Below are 14,273 nucleotides of genomic sequence, written 5' to 3' on the forward strand. Positions count from 1 at the left end.
GATTATATCATGTTAAAAATTACATTGAACCATGTATATCTTGTATGATAAAAAGTGGAGTTACAAATACGGAGGAAAAAAAAAAAAAAAGCGACTTCGAAGGCGAAACTTAGAAACCCCAAATTGAATCTAATCGGAGGCCATTACCGGCGTCTCTGGCCACCTCGCGTGTAAGGGGGCTCCAGTCTGCCATCATCTGAAGGTTTCTCCCCTACTCTACTCATGGATTCCCTCAAATCAGATTCAAATCCACTAGCGAAAGTCCCAGCTACTGTTGATGTTGCTACTGTCGATCCCAGTGTCGATATGGTTCTTCCAACCAGTGGGACTCCTCCGTTAGCCACTATTTCTGGTGGCTCCTTCTCAGCTTCCCCAAAGGAGTCGGACCAGCCAATCTCCACGGTCACTACTTCTAATGCTTGGTCGAAGCCTCTCTCCATCACTCAACCTTCTTCTGCAGCTACGGTTCTCATGCAGACCTCGAAGGAACTGATAGCCGATTTGTCCAGAGAAACTCAGTGGCCCTCGCTTTCGGCAGCCAACTGTGCTCCATCTCGGCGGCGTCAACCTGTTGCTAGGGCAATCAACGCTTCAAGGCCTTCTCCGCATAATAGCTACTCCTCGAGTGTAACTGCCAAGGTACCACTAGGTATCTGTGATAATGATCCTGAGTATCCTTGGGCTTCAAAAATGGAGAAGTCTAAGAGAAATCTGCATAAGGTCACCTCGCCTGAGTTCCTCGAGGATGGTACGCCAAAGGTACGTATTCCTCGCCATGTCTTACTAGAAGGACTAGAGAACCAGAAGGAATTTGTAATTGGTCAATTCTATCGGTGCTCTGCCCCTGCTTCTGGCTTAATTCAATCTGTTGTTAGTAGAATCTGGGGAACTAGATGCCGGATCTACACTCGTGAGATAGGAAACAACGCTTTTTTGTTTCACATTCCGGATGAGTTTACTCGTAAGTGGGTAGTTCAGAGAGGTATATGGCATGTGGATGATTGTATAATGTTTGTATCTACTTGGGATCCTAAGGGTACTATCACTGTCCCTGAGATATCTACAATCCCGGTTTGGCTTACTCTGAAAGACATTCCCCACCAGCTTTATTCCAAGAAAGGTATAAGCTGGATAGCTTCCGGTATAGGGGCACCGATGCTCACGAGTAAGCCTTGGCTTGATCCTATACTGATGGGTGAGGCAAAAATTCTGGTTGAAGTTAAGTTGGATAGACCATTTCCTCAAAGAGTAGCACTTGAAGATGAAAGTGGTTCAGTATCAATGGTTTCTGTTATATACTCATGGCTGCCTTCTGTGTGCCCTAAGTGTGGGCAGTTAGGTCACAAAGCACCTAGATGCCTTGGTCTCCCTCCGGTTCCAATCAACGCTGTATCTGAAAACTCTTCTGCTGCATATCAGTCTCTCAAAGCTACTAAATCAGCTCCACTAGAATCTCAGGAAAAACCAGATACTTTATCTTTTGATTCTCAAGGTTGTATTCTTCTTGATCATGAAGGAAGTGGCCTGCCTATAAATGAAAACTCAGAAATAGAAGAACCAAGTAGAGAAGTCACCACAGTCCCCTCTGCTTCAGTTGTGGCTGTGAACACTCCTACAGGCTCTTTCACTGAAAAGGTTCATGTGTCTTGTACACCTTCTGAAACTGTTCAAGTTACTCATGTTACTGCTGTTACTGATGAAAAGGAACTCCCACCACCTACCGTAGTTTCCGTCTCTCCTAATGACGAAACCTGCAAACAATTAGATGTCTCCGTCTCTCCTAATGACGAAACCTGCAAACAATTAGATGTCGCAGAACCTGTTGACTCCTCAACACAATCTGTACCACCAACTCCAGAGGCTCCTTCAGGGAAGTTTGTTGGGAATGTTGATATTGTGGTTGATAACTCTAACTCCTCTCCGTCTTCTGTACCATTTGTTCATGACAACTTATTTGCGGTATTGGATAGTGCTGATGCCAGTGAACCATCGAGTGTCCCACCAGCCAAGGAACTTGTCTTTTCAAATTCTCCATTACCATTTACTTTTGCCTCTCATGATACTTCCCCTATACATCCTCGAGACCCGTTTGTAGATGATGAATCAACACTAAGGTCACGAGGCGGTAGGCCATTAAAGCCATCTCAAAGGCTTAAGGAGATGGAATGGTTTACTGTTACAGGGAAAGGAAAAAGAGGCCGAGGAAGAGGTCCTCATCACTGAGTTCACAACAAAATCTTGTTAAGTGTTGCCTTCATCATACTATGTTGCTTTCGCGTCTCCCTTGACTTTAAAACTGTTGCATGTTGTTTTATCTTTGAACTCTTAAGGTCCCTAAAACCTTATCTCTGTATCTTTCTAGCATTTAAATTGAAAACCTTTTTTCAAAAAAAAAAAAAAAGTGGAGTTACATAATTTTATGCTGGTATACTGGTGACATTGGATTATATAAATTATAAAGTGAGAAAACAAAAATAAAAGCTATAGTAACATTCAGACTGGTAACATTATATGCATGTACTATAACTTTTATTAGATGAGAATTATACATAAATATGGATATTAATGGTTCATTTTTGCTGAATATTTCTCGGAATATACACACTACTTTTGGTTGATTTGATGCATAATGCTATAAAGAATCAAAATTGAAGGCGTGTTCGATTCTCGTTAATTGAGAGATTATAAAGTGAGAAGTGACTTACTAAAAAGACTTAGGGAATTGATCACATTTACCATATTCCAAGACTTGGTAATGGTGTGTTCTCATTTCCTATAAACCTCGAGAATAGACATTAGTGCACCGAAACATTTGTAGAGGTTTTATAAACATTTAGGAGTATATTTTAATTATTATGGTATGATGGTCTAAATAAATGATCATGTTAAGTGTGTACTGATTTGATTTACGTGCACAAATGCAACACAATATCTTACGCACCACTCTTCATTTTTTCGCTTTTTGTTTTATTTTTCGTGTTTCAAAGAAAAAAATATTTTCAAATCCTTATATGATACTTCTACTTGGTAATATAATGAGAAAGCTAGCAATCGTGAAAAAAAGTAAACGCCCTTTGTTTTGTATAGGGTTCCAATTTCCAAACCAGCGCAGCACCCTGATTATTAACAATTAATAGCAAAACATAATATAATTAATTGAAACTTGTAGAATCTCTTATAAATTATGCAAATATAAGGAATTAGAGTTTAAAATTTCAGAAGTCTGGCGTACTTGTTTTCTTATATATATATATAAATTATAATATACTACTATATAATTTTGTGGCTGTATATATAAGTCATTGTACCATATAATTATGCAACTCTTTTAATTAATATAAATGACTTAAGAGAAAAGTAATACTAGTTTCATATTAATTTTTATTTCAGAGTTTAAAATTAATTTATTGTAAGTATTATTTCATGTTTTCAATGTATATATGATAGTTTTTTCAGTTTTATTTTTATTGTCTTAACTCATCAATTTCAACTCATTAATTTATATAATTAAATAAAATAAAGAATTATTAGAAGTAAAATAAATTTAATATTTTTTTTAATTTGTGTAACCAATTAAATATAAATAAAATGAAATAAGTAGTAGAAATCTATTTCCACAGTTAGTTAACATGTCGTTCAACAAACTATCAATAGTAACAAATATAAAAAAAAAAGATTTTGCTGTAAAAAAAAGATTTTATTCTAATATCATTTTAATTGTTAATTATATTCATCATTCTTAAATATTATAACACTAGTATGGTACAATAATTTACCACTTTTGTTTACAGATTAATTTTAAGAGTTAACGGACATGTGTGTACATAATACATTCTAGTAGACATAAAACTTTAACTTAATTTAGGTAACTATAAAAATTTAAACTCATAAGATAACCATTTTTTTTGAGAATGCATTAGATAAAACTATAAGGCACAAATATTTTAGTAGTAGACAATAAAATCTTCTCGAGGAGGAGAATATTAGATTTTGGTTGTGTTTAATCGGAAAATAATAAGAAGAGAAATATCTACGAGAAATACGATTGGAAGCCGAATCTGTGTGTGTCATCACATGGAAACATGGGAAATTATTTTTTACCAAAAAAACATGGGAAATGAAATAATAAACTCCTCATACGTCAATGTTTTCAAAACTAGTAACGCAAAACAATTACCGCATCTATATATATTTTAAATTTCGAAGCACAACTATAATATAATCTGATGTAATAAAAATTAGAGTCTGAACAAGAAAATACAATTGAATATCGATGATTTTTTGGTTATATTTGTGTTTTTTACTAAAAACATTCATAAACGGCAAGAAAGTTCATAAAATCATTCCCAAATCCATAATTTAAAATAATAAACAATATTAAATATCTTTTCTGTTTTAATTTAATTGTCGATATAAAATAAAAATTGTCTGGATAAATTTAAAAAGATAGATAAAGTGAAATGGAAAGAGTTATTATTTATTTAGATTTCAGTAATTTAATAAGAAGATAGTTTGTTTTAAGAGGTCTTATGTTAATATATGAATATGAATGTTATAAATTAATAAATATATAATCTAACACAAATATAACCAATGAAATAGATGAAGACCATAAGTGGACTAAATAAAATAAACTGACAAGAGGATATGACATAATGATCAAGTGCGACACTATCAGCCAAATTTTGGTCAAATCTTTTGGTGGGTATATATGTAATGCCAATCATTTCCAACATCTGAAAATTATTTGGTATGACATTAAACAATAATTTTAGTATATTTTAGTAAACTAAAATAAAACCCTTTCTTCCAATAAGTGCAATTATTGGCAGAGAATCTTGCAAAGAAAAAAAGGCCGCTAAACATAAAACTATATACTACGAGAGAAAATGACAAATTATTGCTAAAGTGGAATTGCCAAAATATGTTTTTGCTTATTTATATATAAACGAATTCTTTCTATTTTTATTAATCGGATCCGATCGGTAGAGTCAGCTGATTAATCATGTGATTTAATTAAAAAGATCACTGATTAGGGACTCAAATCCCATGTTACAGTTTTAAAATTAAGCCAAAAAGGCTACCTAATTTCATGCCGCCCCTGTATTGTATTATTACCCATTTCCTGTACATTTTATGAATAGTTGAATATTTATTGGTAACATGAAAATATTCCAACATTTATTTCTTCTTAACTATTCTCTTGGATTACTGCTTGTTTGACCAACGTATATGTTATTGAAGTCACTAAAAACCCAATAACATAATTATACGTTGACCTTGAGATTAGGGGCAGGTGCTGCTTGTTTTGGTTCATCGCATATCTCAATTAGAAACCAAAACTATGAAGATCATATAGAGTATGTAATGACACATCCTACTTAAACGAAAAGTGATATTATATATGAATTATGATGTAAATCTAAGTCCAATTTTTTTACCGGCACTCAAATGTTACATTTTTCATAGTAGTCGATGTGAAATGTGTATGGAGCAAAAGAAAAGAGGTACAACATGAATTATTAAAATACAAATGGAAGAAAAGATGGAAAAGAGGATAGAGATTCAACTAACTCCATAACTGTAATAACTGAAAGGTATGGAAATATAATAAATGATTGGAGTCAAATGGTTCCCTCAAAAAGAAAAAAGAAAAGTGTGATAGTGAAAGATGGGAAGTCCATGTGAACACATGTTTCTCTGAATAAACCTCAGGTGTCTTCTTGACCTTTGGTGAACTCTTTTTTTTACTGGTCAACCCTTTTTAATACGATCTGCATTTTCTGACCAAAGTAGTTTGGTTTTATAGTTCATATTTTGCGGGTACTAATTAATCTGGGTTTCAGTTGGAATCTTTTTTTTTCAGTTTCCAACTTGCTAATGTATTTTTAGTTTCAAAGATATGAAAAGATCAATTAAGTTGTAGTTCAGTTTGGATTTTAAACAGAACAAAACTTAAAAATTTTATAATATGATCAGTATATAGAATTTAGTTTGAATAAAGGGGAAATGGTTTGGTTAGGTTTTTAAGCGTCATACTCCCTCTGTTCCTAGATATAAGATGTTTCGAAGAATTTTCATGTTTCAATATGTAAGATGTTATCATATTTATAGGTAACTTTAACTTTATCAAAAACAACCAATCAAATTTAATAGTTTTATTTTGTAATTGGTTGAATGCTTTTAATTTATAGTTTTAATGTTATTGTCTAGACAAAAATTAATTTTTCTTAATATATGTGTTTTTAACTAAACATCCTTTATTTAGGAACAGAGGGAGTACATTGTATCATAAATAATAAGTGGCACGTGGTAGATATATAACGAATAGGATAAATGATAGTAGTAGCTAATTATAGCAAAGACACCGTGTTCAAAACTTTGATTGACTTATAATTAAGTGCTTCGGAAAGCGGGTAAATGCTTAACTTAAAGCATCTCCCAATATTCATGCAGATGTACATTGCATTTTGCCTCAAAATTCATAATCTTTATTTTCACCCTTTTATTTTATTAATTCAAACATATTTAAATTTTATGACTCGATTATTATTGTCATTGTTGTTTCTGCTTCAGTAGCTGTCAGTTACTAAAAATAGTTTATACGTGGTTGTCCATTGTCATCGTTTCTTTATTTTAAATTCTTCGATGTCATACCTTTAAGAATTTACCCCTATGAGTTGACCCCCAAAATTATATAATTTCTCTAAAAGTCAGTTCATGCATCTTATAAGCGTCTTTGGACCAAAAGACAAATCGGCTTGATCGTTAAGCACTCGTGAGTAGTTATCTAAAGTATTGGGATTTTTGTAAAACGAAACGAAAAGTGGCTTAAGCCTAAATTAAAGCTTATCATGGCCTATTTGACTGTCTCTGGTGTCATAACAAATTCACATATTATACGAAAACTTGTTTACATAGTATAAATTCCCGCCTTGAGAGGTTTCTTGACGTACAAGTCACACGGCCTGAAAATATGATAGTGAGCCAACAGTCTCTCAGTTTCAAAACGCTCTTTGGGATATACTACTAAAACAAAAATAAACCTATTGTGAGATTTCCACAACTCAGGACTAATATACATGTAACACCGAGGCGAATCAGTGGTAGGCATAAGTCCTTTTCTTGCATCGGTTTCAAGTGGGATGATGTTGTGTTTATATTCAAGAGCTCGTGAAACTATGAGATTGCTAGATTACCCTTTCAACTCAACTAAACCGATCCGGTTTATTATATAGTCTCGATTTCTACGGGCCAAAGAGAACTAAAGAAGCAAAAGGGCTATTGGCGTCTTAGTCGTTAATGGGCTAATTAGTAGCCCAATGGGCTTTGATATTATGAATAAGAACGTCAAATACGCCTCCGTGACTCCGTCGTCTTCCTTCTCCTCCGTCTCCAATGGCGGGTTTCAGTTCTCTGATACCTAAAACACCTCTCAAACGCGCCGTTACTAGAGCAACCGTTAACCTATCGACGCCGTTATCTACTATTCCCGCCGCACGAAGTCTCTTCACCGGAGGAGGAGGACGTAATGGTTAGTACACACTCTGTTTTTGAATTTTCACCATCATTCTTTTTAAAAATTCGAACTTTGAGCTGATTTGTCTAAGTGGTCAAAGTTGCTGTCTATTTCGAATCTTAGTTTGGTATCTTTTATTGTTGTAGGTGAGAAAGCAAGTAAGCTTCACAAAGCCATTGGTAATGCTGGCACGTTTACTCATCGTCTTCTCGGGGTAAAGTTTTCATCTTTGAAATGTTTTTTTCCGCATTAGACACCACAGAAACATAATACATTTGTCTGTTGGTGTTGCTTTGTGTAATGAAACGTTAAAACATAGATTTTTTAAGAGAATATTTGTATACATACATCTTACTGTGTGCACGTTTCTTAGGCCAGCCAAACAAACAAGCCTGCCTTCTCAAGGGTCCAATCTATGAGCTATCAGTTTGTGGCTGATTCCCATGCGCCTCGTGCACCTTCTCTGGAAGCTGAGGTACACTAGTATACACTCGAGATTTGGCTTTGTGTTTTGTTGCCTTAGTCTTAGTGTGAGCTCAAGCTATGTAATTTCTTTCAGACACATCTTATACATTTTGAACTAGATATATGTCTAAGTTATACCACATGCATTATGATATTAAAGACCCTGAAATGCTTAGATTCTCATTCAGCGGCATGTATCTCTCGGTAGATTAGTATAGTCAATCACATAACTGATGTTGGTCACAATAATTTCTCTGATCCATGTACTTTTTGTTAGCAATTTCTCATTTAATCGTGTATATGTGATGCATGTTTTTAATCTTGATGTAGGATGGGCAAGGTGTTGTGGATTCATCAAAGAAAGGAAACGCTGAAACGCCTAGGAAGCAGCAAATGGGAGAGAACATACCCAAGAAGGATAAAATAAAGTTTCTTGTGAACACTGTAAGCAGAAATTTGTAATGTTCTTATGGTCATAGTTTTATTCGTTGGGGTTTTATCTATATAAAACATCCTTAATACGAGCTTGTGGACTATGCAGCTTCTTGATATAGAAGATAATAAAGAGGCGGTTTATGGAGCTCTAGATGCTTGGGTTGCTTGGGAACGCAATTTCCCCATTGCTTCCCTCAAAAGAGTCATCGCTATTCTTGAAAAAGAACATCAATGGCATCGTATGGTTCAGGTAATGCTCTCTCCCCTTCTTTTCTCTTATTTAGAAAACTCATGAACCGTTAAATTGAACATATCATCTGTTTTAATGGCTTGTAGGTAATAAAGTGGATGCTTAGCAAGGGACAAGGGACCACGATGGGGACATACGGACAGTTAATAAGGGCGTTAGATATGGATCGTAGAGCAGAAGAGGCACACGCTATCTGGCGTAAGAAAATCGGGCATGATCTTCATTCTGTGCCTTGGCAGCTATGCTTACAGATGACCCGCATTTATTTCCGGAACAACATGTTACAAGAACTTGTGAAGGTATGTCTTTAGATGTTTTTTGCAGTTTTAGTTGTATGTCCTTCACTGTGTTTGATATCAAACTCGTGTTTGTTTTTGTGTGTGTGGTATGTGAAGTTGTTTAGAGATCTGGAGAGGTATGACCGTAAGCCTCCGGATAAACATATTGTGCAGATAGTGGCGGATGCTTACGAGCTTTTAGGAATGGTCGAGGAGAAGGAAAGGGTTTTGGAGAAGTATAGCAGTCTTTTTCTCGGTGCAGCATCTGATGAACAATCAAGAAGATCTTCAAGGAAGAAGAAGAAACCAGGTCAGTGATGATTAACCATCTAAAGCCATTTGATATTCTAATAAGATCATTTTTAGATTCTTGGTGAAAACCCCATGATTTGTTACTGTTTAAATTGTAATTTCAGGAGTGACGAATCCTGAAGCAACCGCAGAAGACGCAGTGGATGCTAAGTTACAAGAAGGGATCAAAGAAAATATGGATAATCACCAAGAATCAGAAGCCATCACTGAGAACAGACCCGAACATGGAGCATAAGTTGTTTATCATAGTGACTAGGTTTGGTTATTTTGTACGGTGCAGTTCCATGTAAGATTAAGATGTTTGTTCCACTTGATTTGGAAGTTTTAAGAGTGAAAACATAAGACACAAATCCATATATCAAAAGAACACAAAGGTTCATACTATTACATAACTTAATAAAAAAACTTAAAAAGTAAAAAACACATTATATCATATAATTTATTATGTAAATTAACATCACATCAAACACAAAGAAGACACTAAACGGGCATGTGCGTTCCAACACCGGCCTTGTGCTCGCCCGCATGAGTGCCTGGTACATGATGACCTTGACCTGTAGCGTAGTCAGTGTCTCTGTATCCAGGACCATACTTGCTGCTGAATGTACCAGCGTGAATCAACAAGAGGTAGAGCAGTTGAGTGAACGTCAGGATTATAATGAAGGCTTCGATCATCCTCAATCTCCACCCTCTCCATCCTCCTATGTTTATCTGCTTGCATGCCAACCTTATTCCCCCCCCCAAAAAAAAAAATACATTATAAATTTCTATTATATGAACCATTCAAATATAAAAAATAATTTAAAAAACTTGTTCGTATGCATGACAATATACAAACAATATATGATATAATTACCCCATGGCAAGAGCAGTGACGGCCCATGCAACGATAGAGGCAGACCCTGCGGCTGCAAGACTATCGTTCCTCCAGAACCTAATATGGTTACCTCCGGCCAGCTTCGAGGCTACCCCTATAACGGCTGCTAAGATCGAGAAAGTCAGGAAGAATGGCGTTGCTCCGTTGCCTCCAAAACCTATAATTAAAATGTTCGATAAATTAGCAACAACTTCAACTAAGTTATCAAAATGATCAAAAGTTAAGCAGAGAGATGTAGAGGATAGTTTACTTGGGTGGTTAGTTTGGCCGTTGATGTATTTATTGATACACCAACTTGCGAAACCAAGTACGATGAGGTACATAACCAGATTCAAGAACAGTAATGGTGCTGCTATGTTTCTTCCCACCGTTGCCATTTTTTTGAATCTCTACAAGCTCTCTTTATTTTACTTCTTTGTCACTCTTATCTAAATCCAACAAAGCTTTACTTGTTCGGTGATTGAGCGATTGTAACGAGAATATGTGACATAGTTTTATATACACAGAGCTTAGACGGTTTGGTGGCAAGGAACACGTGTCATGCACAGAGGACCTTTAGTGTTCAGCTGGTTACAGGTGGTGGAGCACGTGTCGTGAGGTTGTTCCAAAGTGTTGGATATAGGCCAGTGTTGTCATTGAGCTCGAATCTTCAAGTGCTTTCTTTAAATTATCTTCTTATGTTTTGATCATATTAAATGTTGGAGGCTACCATATATTGGTAAGTAAGTATAATTTGTCAGCAATTATTTATGATAAAGAGGAAAAGTAACCGACTATATATCTACAACGTGGCTTCTTATACTTTGTTAAGTTTCTAAAGAAGGAAAGTAACTTGCAATCAAAGTTATATAATTAGTACTGGCCACAATGGTTCATAATTTATAAACTGGAGATGCATATTTAGGCAAGCATGGCCAATCCTGAGATCTAAGAAAGCCTACACGATTATTAAAAAATTTAATTAAAGCTTTTTTACCAATTTAAAGATCTAAAATGTTATTGTTTTTGCATATGTTCATATATTTTGTTTTTTAAATTATTAGAGGCTCAAGACTAATATTTCATTCGGTTTTGCACAGAAGTGACCCTATAGATAACCTTAGCATCATCCGAGATTACATATTAAGGTTATTGGATCAACCACAGGTGTGTTCATATAACATTAACTGATTATTGTTTGGTGTAAATAAGTTTGTGAGAGTTCAATGTCGGAAACATTACAACATTTCAGATCCTTTCCTTTCTACTTCTTTCAAACATTTTCTGTATGACACTAACATGAATATCTTATGAGACTTGTAATGTTAAACAATTTTCTATAGCCATGATGATAATCTCTCATCTTTTGAGGACTAATGGTCTTTTATGATGTTTTGGATAATGAAAGACCACCGGTTTTCTCAAGATCACGTTGTCTTGCTCGTTCCATTTTCCGCTTTCGCCATTCTTCCAATGCTATATATATAGAACATTGTGTAACAGATCAAAACTCCAACAAAAAGATAGTATTGTGGTTGTTACCATTCATACCTTTCAAGCTGGAGGCAAAATCCTTGAGGCGTTTAGAAAGATCAACGGCTGTGTTCTGCTTCTGCTGCTCTGTTTCTTGTCCCCCAGTTCCCTCCTGTTCGATTTCTCTGACCTATCATTTCAAATAGCACATGCGCAGAATCTTTTCACATTGCTAACTAAAAGTCTTTGGCTTTGAAATGCTACAAAATGTGAACCAATGTAGTATAGTGTTGTAAGCTTACTGTTTTGATGAGATCTAGAGGTTGCATAGCGAGCCTAATCTCTTCAGCTTCCTTGATGTACCGAAGCTGAGCTGCATTTATCAAAAAGGTATGGAGGAGGAAATGAAAGATGGGAAGGTTGAGGACAGTGAGAGCAATTGTGGCGTTCTTGAAGAAAAATCTCATCATACGCCATTGATGATGATTATTATGATCCATACCATGAATCTTCTTCTTCTACAGACTTGAACGGTTCTGTTTTTGACTTTACTTTCTTTCTCTTGTCCCCTATAAATCTTTAGTTAGATTCTTTCTTTTCTTAAGTAACAATTTATTTATTTTACATGGTGCATCGCATTAGCATTTAAATATTTTTGATTAGGTGAACATGATTCCAAATTCAACTACATTATACTTTGAATATGATTAGATCAATTCTATCAGATTAAAATCATAATTAAACATTTTTGTTGGTAATTGACTAATTGTTGTGTTCATAAACATTTTACTCTTGTTTTCTTTTCAAAACTTTTTGACTTCAGTCGTTGGAAACATGGACACCAAAAGACAGTAAAAACATGGAACCATATTTTAAGGAAAGTGAGTTTCATTCCTCAGGAATCAAGAACAGCCACCACAAGAAAATAGAACTCATATCACATTTAGATAGCTTCAACTATTTACATTATGAGAGCAAGAAAATACATATCAAAACCATTCTCTCTGACACGAACAGGATTAATATATCAAAATCTAAACTTCAACTTTTATGTATACTTATTGAGCAACTTGCCAAACCAAAAAACCATGTCAATGCTAGCTTTTGAAGAGAAGCTAAACAGGGCTGTTTCTTTGTCTCTCTACTTCTGTTCTTGATGTCTTGGAGCTGCTGCATTAACAATGTTTCAATGTGTTCTTTTTATATTAGTCGAGAAGATAAATCAAGAAAGCAGAAGATGATCTTTGAAAACATACCAAGTCCACTAGCTTCCGAGGTTCCCATGATCCGAAGCCTTTTCACCGAAGTGATAAACATTCTAACAACAAAAAAGTTGAAATGATTTTAGATATTAATAGAGACTAATAAGTTCTAACACCAAGCCATTTTCGACTCATTACCTCCATGGAACATCACCCACAAGCATCCAATCTCCTTCTTTATCTTCGTAAGTGAGAACAAACTCTGATGATCCATCTAAAAGTCTCAAAGGTTTCAACTTTTCCACAGAAGTAGTACCTGAGGATCATTTCAAAATATAAAATGACAATCCCAACTCCATTGTCAAAAAGTATAAGCCTTACTGACCTGTCCTTCCGAAGAACATTTCCTCAAGCGTCAGAGCCAAATTCTCATAAGACGAATGAGCTCTCACATCCACTTTCCTTCCAATACCAACTCCATCCTTATTCACTTTCACAAACCCTGAACCCTCAACTACCTTCACTGAGACATCTTTAGGCTCATCTTCCTTCTTGCCCTCTTCTTTTCCTTCTCCTTGTTCAGCTTTCATAGCTTGTTTGTTAGCCAAACTGTTCATCCTGTGTGACCCCACTGGTGGCCATCCCACAACCTGACTGCTAACAACAAAACCAACAAAGTTCACTCCTTTACATCATGCAACATCGAAATAAACATAAAGTTGTGAGCTTTATTGATTAAAAAAGGAAGAACCTTGAACGAGGAGGAGATGCTCCATGGTGAGAGGAGGAAGAGTCAGCAGCGGCTCGTTTAGACCCAACAGAAGGAAAATCTTTAGCCGTTAGAATCCTTCCACGCTCTCTCCACGCGCCACCGCCGAGGCTGAGTCCTAACCCCAGCTCCAGGTCGCTCTCAGCCGGAAGATTACTCTTCCTGAGCTCCAGCTCTGACCCACCACGCATTGTCAGTCAAGGAATTCGAAAGGGAGAGACTTTTCAAAAGAACCGTCCAAGAGAAGAGGCTTTGAGGACACACACTCGATATGGAGACAAAAGCAGAGAGAGTGTGGGTATATAGGGTTTCTTCAGTCTTATTTGAGAGAGGGGGAGAGAGAGACAAGAGATGATGAAAGCAGAGTATAGGAGAGAAGTGGGACCCCATCTGTCTTGTAATGAGACCATACCACAATGCTAATTTTCTAACCAAAGTCTTGTTTTTTTTTTTTTTTTTAACACTAGTCTTGTCTTTTGTTTAAATATTAGTTTTCCCCGACATCATCAAACCTGTTGGTTCAAGCAGGGCTAGAGGAAGAGAGTCCCAAGAACCTTGTTTACAGTTGTGTGTATAATAAATCTATACTATACTAAAAGGGGGATATAAACCATGGAGAGGGTGTCCACATAGGATAGAAAAATCAACCAATCAGAGAACCCAAAATTGCCATGTCACCTCATTTACTTTTCGTAAAAAATAAAAAAAACAATG

General features: G+C 35.6%; 4 protein-coding genes across 8 annotated transcripts; 1 reads left to right on the forward strand and 3 right to left on the reverse strand.

Moving 5' to 3' along the window:
- The first annotated feature begins 7,341 nt into the window (after positions 1 to 7,341).
- Positions 7,342 to 9,609, forward strand: LOC103843643 (pentatricopeptide repeat-containing protein At4g21190). Of its 2 annotated transcripts, none has more exons than XM_009120385.2 (8): positions 7,342 to 7,534; positions 7,666 to 7,733; positions 7,893 to 7,994; positions 8,315 to 8,428; positions 8,526 to 8,669; positions 8,756 to 8,968; positions 9,065 to 9,257; positions 9,364 to 9,609. In XM_009120385.2, exons 1-8 carry the CDS (start codon positions 7,399 to 7,401, stop codon positions 9,492 to 9,494), a joined length of 1,101 nt encoding a protein of 366 aa, XP_009118633.2. In that variant the 5' UTR covers positions 7,342 to 7,398; the 3' UTR covers positions 9,495 to 9,609. The 2 variants fall into 2 exon arrangements, with proteins under 2 accessions (XP_009118633.2, XP_033135035.1); XM_033279144.1 differs by having other exon boundaries at positions 9,122 to 9,257.
- Positions 9,591 to 10,593, reverse strand: LOC103843642 (membrane protein PM19L-like). The gene is made up of 3 exons (XM_009120384.2): positions 10,387 to 10,593; positions 10,116 to 10,293; positions 9,591 to 9,986 (listed from the first exon to the last, which is right to left on the reverse strand). The coding sequence occupies exons 1-3, from the start codon at positions 10,511 to 10,513 to the stop codon at positions 9,740 to 9,742; spliced, it is 552 nt and encodes a 183-aa protein (XP_009118632.1). The 5' UTR covers positions 10,514 to 10,593; the 3' UTR covers positions 9,591 to 9,739.
- Positions 10,594 to 10,850: 257 nt separating this feature from the next.
- On the reverse strand, positions 10,851 to 12,242 carry LOC103843845. The gene is made up of 3 exons (XM_009120625.3): positions 11,891 to 12,242; positions 11,667 to 11,778; positions 10,851 to 11,591 (listed from the first exon to the last, which is right to left on the reverse strand). Exons 1-3 carry the CDS (start codon positions 12,086 to 12,088, stop codon positions 11,500 to 11,502), a joined length of 402 nt encoding a protein of 133 aa, XP_009118873.1. The 5' UTR covers positions 12,089 to 12,242; the 3' UTR covers positions 10,851 to 11,499.
- A 266-nt stretch (positions 12,243 to 12,508) lies between these two features.
- On the reverse strand, positions 12,509 to 14,243 carry LOC103843644 (auxin-responsive protein IAA12). Of its 4 annotated transcripts, none has more exons than XM_009120388.3 (5): positions 13,542 to 14,243; positions 13,176 to 13,447; positions 12,989 to 13,106; positions 12,845 to 12,906; positions 12,509 to 12,755 (listed from the first exon to the last, which is right to left on the reverse strand). In XM_009120388.3, the coding sequence occupies exons 1-5, from the start codon at positions 13,748 to 13,750 to the stop codon at positions 12,730 to 12,732; spliced, it is 687 nt and encodes a 228-aa protein (XP_009118636.1). In that variant the 5' UTR covers positions 13,751 to 14,243; the 3' UTR covers positions 12,509 to 12,729. The 4 variants fall into 4 exon arrangements, with proteins under 4 accessions (XP_009118636.1, XP_009118634.1, XP_009118637.1 ...); XM_009120386.3 differs by having other exon boundaries at positions 12,509 to 12,758; positions 13,542 to 14,241; XM_009120389.3 differs by having other exon boundaries at positions 13,176 to 13,444; positions 13,542 to 14,232.
- Between the last annotated feature and the right edge of the window lie 30 nt (positions 14,244 to 14,273).

The sequence above is a fragment of the Brassica rapa genome, chromosome A09 (assembly GCF_000309985.2).
Source record: "Brassica rapa cultivar Chiifu-401-42 chromosome A09, CAAS_Brap_v3.01, whole genome shotgun sequence".
NCBI lineage: Eukaryota > Viridiplantae > Streptophyta > Magnoliopsida > Brassicales > Brassicaceae > Brassica > Brassica rapa.